The following is a 6,609-nucleotide window of genomic DNA, read 5'->3' on the forward strand; positions in this document are numbered from 1 at the left end:
TCCTATATTGAGCTTTTTCTTAAAAGACAGATAAGATTCATCATAGACACATAATTGCTTAATGTAGACTCACTGAAATGCAAAAATTGCCTTTTACTTCTATTTAACAAAGCTTCAATTCCTAAAAAGCTGACATGATTTTTAGATCTAGCTGTGAAAGACTGGCCAAGTTAATCTTAGAAGATGATCCTGCTTCCTAGAATTGAATTCCTTTTAACCCTTAAAAACAAAACCATCTTGTGCAATTAACTATCTTGATTTAATTAATCATATTTCATAGAAGCTCAAAGCACTCAAATATCTCCTTTAATAAATAAACAAAGGCCCTATAATTTACAATGTGCAGAACACTATATAAAAGAGTTACCATAAAAATTACATTAGGATCTTTTTCATCAGTGAGGCAACTGCTATAGTTCCCTCTGACTTGTACAGCATCTGCCTGAATGCATGTCCTTCTCTGTGATGATCTAAATTTCGATAAGTACAAATCACAGCAAAAATTAAAGTTTCATCTTTAATGAAATGACTTTGGAAATAACATATATTTCCATGAAACCAATATTACGGTTTTCGGAGTCACAGTAAGATACACAGAATTACATCCGTAATTAATATGAATGCCAATATTTCAAGCAATAATTTCTGTTACATGGCAAACAAAATCAAGAAAGCAACCATCAAACAAAAGAGACCCATAGCTTCAGACAAGGCAAATCCCAGGATAGCATATGAGAACAGCTGCTGTTTCAGCGAAGGGTTTCTAAAAGAGACAACACATTTGTTACTTTGAAATATTATTTGAATTTCAATATGGTTTTGGTAAATGTTAAAATATCAGATTACTAGAGGATCTCTGTACACTGGAAAGTAGTGGAAGAGTGCCTAGATTGTTTTTGCTTTGGCCTTTGACATTCCTTTCTCAATCCTAATCATATGGGGGAAAGGCAGACAGCTGTCTCTGTATGTCAGTATAAACAGTTAAGTCTTCAACCATTTTGAGGGGTTCTGACATTCTTCTTATCCCTGTGAAAGTATGTTCTGTATTTTTTAAGATCTGATAGTTTAAAAATAAAGCCTTATATAATAAAATGGAAATTGATACTTTTGAAGAATGTCCTCTAGTATATTCCCAATAATAGCTTAACAAGTAACAGCACAGTCTGTGAAGTCTCTAGTCCTTCATAGGTATATGATAAACTGGAGTATATTTCTAAGGGGTGTTGTTGTGATAAACTGGAGTATATTTCTAAGTGAGTTAAGTGAGATCATGCATGCCAAAGCCTTCAAAATATACTGCAAGATACAGAGTAGGTACTTAATACCAAGTAGCTGCTATTTCACTAGTTTTCTAAATTTCCAACTATTTCAAGCGTGCTCTTAAACTAGCTTATTTGACAATGGAAATTACCTGGCATAACCGATGATAAGGCTGCCAAAGACTGTTCCAATACCAGCACCAGAGCCAGCCACTCCTACTGTTGCAGCCCCTGCACCAATAAATTTGGCAGCAGTATCAATGTCTCTGCTGATTGCACTGGTCTGAAACTCCCTTTGGATTAGCTGAGACGAACCATGTTGGGCCCCATTAAATACAGTAGTGCTCTAGAGAACAGGAAATAAAGGCAAAGGTCAAATCAGTAATCACAGTTAGCTATTTTAATTACTATACCATCAAAATGATTACTACTTCTCTATTTTGTAGCCGAGTTTAAATAGGAGGTGGTGTGGCACAATAGGAAAAAAATCAAGGGCTTAGAATAATTCTAGTCTTGTAGGAATAATATTTACATTCTGAAAAGGTTGAAAATTAAGAAACAGTATATGTACATATACTTTTTTATTGGTAACTCAAGCCTATATATTTAAATATACATACTGACTATATTTCTTAGCCAACGCAGGTGGATAAGTTTTGGATACAGAAGTTTATTTCATTGGTTCATCTTCTGCACATTCTTTTGGATAAAAAGATGGAAAGGATTCCCTTCAAACCATTCATTAATGAGGGTTTTTTTTCCCACCCCCTTCACTTTAATCAAAACCATAAGACTTACTTAAGAGTGTCACTTAATTTCTATTGTTACTATTACCTCTCCAGTCCTAGCCTCTGGTCGAGATAACACTGATGCAGAAATTGGTCTGTATGCAACTCTGGATCCAGCTCGGATCTATTAAGGAAAAAAGATTCCACATAATAAGAATACAGATAACACTTTGATGACTCTTCCTGCACCATGAGTTCTAAAAAAAAAAGCAAGCAGCAAAAATGAATCAGAAAGTTCATGACTTTTCTATATTGGCACTAGGCTGTTTGGTCATTTTCAATACATGAAGCAATTTTAATAGTTCTAAAGTTATAGTGCTAATGAAATTGGAAAGCTTGCTTCATAAGCTACTTGTAACACAATGAACAAAACTTCTAAGAACAATTAGTTAAAAAGAATAAGTATTGCTTTTAAAATTTCAATTATTGTAGTGCCACAATTCGGATGAGAAAAATGGCAAAAAAATACCCCACATTCTTTGGCAAGTTTAAGTGGGCCAACAAGTGTCACTATAAAAGCTTGTCATTTAAAATAGCCCATCATCAATGAGCTCCCATCATTTCCAAGGTATTCCTATATGTCCATTCATCATAAAATTAAAAGGCAGTTTAAGCAATTCTCCATCAGAGTAAACATAATCGGTGAAATACCCTGACCATAAGGACACAAAGACATAAGGACTGTCTTTTCCAGTCCAGCTGCTCTGCCTGCCCTTGAATGTCCACTAAACTAAGGTCACCAAAAATCCCTTCCGAACCGAGATCTGATTCTCTAAGACAAATCCCCCAGATCTTCACTTCACCTAAAACCTCCAAAATGGTTATGGAAATAACATTCCAGAAGCAGAAGAAAGACTTTCAGCCACCCACACAGGGTGAGGCAAAGTCCCTCCCTCTGCAGCAGCGAGTTTGACCTACAGATAGGCAAATGGACAGCGCTGCTGCGGGGAACTAAGCTAGGCCTCGGCAGCCCCTACACATCGTTCACATCACCCCAACCTTAGCGTCGACCCCAACTCACTAGAGTGACCGAGGAGGTGGGGGAGGGGCAAGGAGGGTTTGACCTACACCGCGAGGGGCCTGACAGCTAGGCCTCGGCTGCCCTCCATCGCCCTGGGGAGGAAGGAGCGGAGTGAGACGCCCCAGGATTAAGAGAAAAGGAAGAAAAGGACACAGAGATTCAAGGGTGAGGAGAGAGCTGCCTCGAACTGGCGGTGTGCGCCGCCCGGAGGTGCCCCATTCAACAACGTGGACGCTCCAGGGCAAGACATCCGGCCTTCAGTTCCCGGCCCAGCATGTGCTACGCACCAGAGCGGAGGTGCAGGAAAGCTTGGCGCAGGCGAACATCTTACACTCCTCGGGGCGGCGCGGCTGGAGGACTTGGGTGACCGGCGATGTGGCTTCCTCTCCCGCTTCCTCTCTGAGGAGGCAAAGAGGCTTAAGGTCAAGTGCCCTCCGAGGGCCTGTCTTTCCCCTCAAGGTCCCGCGGGCACCTGTGCACGCCGTCGGCTTGGGCCCCGCGCCCAGCCTGGCGCTAGCCGAATGAATGGGTCCCTATGGGCGTTGCTCTGCCCGGCCAGGCCCTGCTTGGGCGCCCTCGGCTTACCGTCCCGGGAGGTGGCGGCGGCGGTGGCGGCGGCAGAGGTCGAAGGAGTGGGGCTGGGCGCGCAGGCGCGGTCCGACTCTTATCCGCGCCGCGGCACCCGGATGGAGAAGGCGGGGAATTGGTGCAGTAGGGAAGACGCTCAAGGTCACTTTGTAACAACTTTATTGGTAACCAGTTGGGAAGGACACCAACAGCCATCTAATGACGGGCTGGTAGACAGGGTTTGGTAAAGAGAGACAAAAAGAAGAAATTGAAAAGTAGTCTTGGCAGAGAGAACTGAACAGGTCTTGATCTGAGCTCGCCGGAGGAAAGTGCTACTTATTCTTTCAGTTGATACCTTCTGAAATTTGGCTTTGTATTAGTTGCTCTTTGATAGAGGGTTCCCCTTTCTTGTCATTCTCTTCTGTGAAATAGGACGTGTGTGTGTGTGTGTGTGTCTGTGTCTGTGTGTAGAAGACGTTCACTCACTACTTGGCAGAAGAATTAAGGTCCCTAGCAAAGTGAATACATTTCTCTAAAGGAATCTGGAAAGTCTATTTTCAAAACCTATCCAACTTTAACACCGGTTTTTGGTAATTTTGGACTAATAATTTTCTTCAGATAAATATAGAAATGTCTCAGAAAAAGATGACTCTTACCAAACTGAATTCTGTGAATTTGACTTAATAATTCCAATAAATGACTACTGGAAGTGATGCAAGTCAACATAAAAGATTTGACATCTAGTATGCCCAAATGAAGGGATAGCTGGAACAGAAATCCAGCCCTCTTAACCAAGAGCCCTGGCGTGGGATGACATCAACCCAGAGGATGGCCCTTTTTCTAGTTAGCAAAAACATACAGTAGCATCTAGCAGCATGCCTAGGGAGAAGCCTTCACAATTAAAACTTGAAGAATGAATAAGACTTTGTCACTAATCCAATTTCAAATGTAACTGGTTCAAAATCACATGAAAGTCAATCATTTAGGCTTAATCTTTAGCCCATAAGAGAGAATTCACACTAATTCACATGTGCAGTTCAGAGATTATTAGTAAATTTTCTCAAATATTCAGTTCTTACCTGAAGTATTGTGGCGTCCTGTGATGTCTAAAGAAGAATAAACAATACTCTGTATTAGTGTTTTCCAGAGAAAGAGAATCAGGAGGACACATACACGTAAGAGGAGGTTGAGGAGATTTATTATGAGGAATTGGCTCATGTGATTATGAAAGCTGAGAAGCCCATGAGCTGCCTTTGCCAAGTTAGAGACCCAGGAAAGCCAGTAGTGTAATTCAGCTGGAATCCGAAGGTTTGAAAACCAGGGAGGTCAATGATGCAATCCCAGTCTGAGGGCCAGACAAGAAGAGATGTCCCAGCACAATAGTGAGATGGAGAAAAAAAGAGTGAATTCTTCCTTCTGCCTTTTGTTCTACTCAGACCCTCAGCGTCCACCCACATTAGAAAGAAAGTCTGAGTATTTTCAAAACTTATCCAACTTTAACATTGGTTTTTGGTAACTTTGGACAAATTATTTTCTTCAGATGAATACAGAAATGTCTCAGAAAAATGGTTCTTACTGAACTTCTACTTTACTGAGTCTCAAATGTTAATCTCATCCAGAAACATTTTCACAGACACACCCAGAAATCATGTTTAACCTAAGCATGACCAGTCAAGGTGATATATAAAATTAACCATCATATGCCTTGTATTTCATTAATGGCCTTTTCCCCACAGAATTTACATTAACTTACATCTGTCTTTTTTTTTTTTTTTTGCTATTCCATGGCATATCTGCCAGGGACCAACCAGGAGACAGAAACCATATCAGTAAATTGAACAAGGAAACTTTAATATAAAGATCGTTAACCAGTAAAAGGTATCTACTAAGAAGGATAGAGTGGACTCTAAGGGATACAGAAGTAGCACCTCTAGGAATAGCTACTAACCTTGGCTGAGGCAGAGTGAACAGCAAGGAAGAACTTAGAAGTTTAGAGGGGGCGTGGCTGCCACAGGAGTGTACATTCCACCCGTATGGGTCACAAGCGAACCATGAGGACTGCCGAGGTGAACATAACCAGTCATCTCCTGTAAATTAATCTACTGGCTCCATGTGAAAAACAGTACACCAGAAGAAAGGAAAGTCCTTTACCTCTTGCTCTAGCCTCACAGTGACTTTCCATCGCCCTCTATTGGCAAAGCCTAATATTTGGCCAGTTGTCAAAGAAGAAATGCCCATAAGGTCCAGCTCTAGAATAACAAAGCAAGGCAGAGGATGGATTTGTAGCTGAGAAGTCATAAGTTAATAACTGAAATAAATAGTAAAAATTTTAAGGACAGAGATTAGGTCTAATTCATATTTATTTTTTCTATAGCACCTAAAATAGAGTGTTAAACAGCAGTCAATACATTTTTGCTCAATGATAATATATACAGAATAATTTGTAATAACTTTATTATTCTTCTCTTTTAACTAAGATTTTAGTTAATTTGGACAAATTAGAATGACCTCTAGAATGTCTTTTTCTTTTTAGTATTACAAAATTAAAACTCAGAGGAGCCAAGGAACATTTTTTGATTTGCGGCATGAGTTTGTTCAAGCAAATATTTTTCTCTGTCTATTCAGGATTCTTTGTTTATAATCTCATGATAAAGAATTAATTAAAAAACTAAAACATTAAAGCACTTTACTGATCCATTATTTGACATAGGAGAATATTGGCAGGAATGGGACATAAGCTGAAGCAGAGCTAGGCCCTAGGCTGAAATGCGAGATAGGCAATGTCAGTCTGCAGTTACCCTTTCGCTTCTTTTTTCAATGCCTGTGGCCTATCCCTAGACAAATTAATCTCTCTGTAGGCACCTGGTATCTCTATGGTATCTCCAGACTCTATAAGGCTGTCCATTGTAAGCCATCTCTCTTCAGGCTGTGTCCAGCTTCTGAACTCTTATCCATATAAAGTCTTAATCACTTA

At 40.1% G+C, this 6,609-nt stretch overlaps 1 protein-coding gene across 1 annotated transcript; it reads right to left on the reverse strand.

Annotated features, from left to right (window-relative positions):
* Positions 1–503: 503 nt before the first annotated feature.
* On the reverse strand, positions 504–3,812 carry ATP5MC3 (ATP synthase membrane subunit c locus 3). Its single transcript, XM_039855299.1, has 5 exons — positions 3,654–3,812; positions 3,356–3,467; positions 2,094–2,171; positions 1,412–1,605; positions 504–763 (listed from the first exon to the last, which is right to left on the reverse strand). The coding sequence occupies exons 2-5, from the start codon at positions 3,392–3,394 to the stop codon at positions 649–651; spliced, it is 426 nt and encodes a 141-aa protein (XP_039711233.1). The 5' UTR covers positions 3,395–3,467; positions 3,654–3,812; the 3' UTR covers positions 504–648.
* Between the last annotated feature and the right edge of the window lie 2,797 nt (positions 3,813–6,609).

This window comes from Pteropus medius, unplaced genomic scaffold, assembly GCF_902729225.1.
Source record: "Pteropus medius unplaced genomic scaffold, Ma_sr-lr_union100, whole genome shotgun sequence".
Lineage (NCBI taxonomy): Eukaryota > Metazoa > Chordata > Mammalia > Chiroptera > Pteropodidae > Pteropus > Pteropus medius.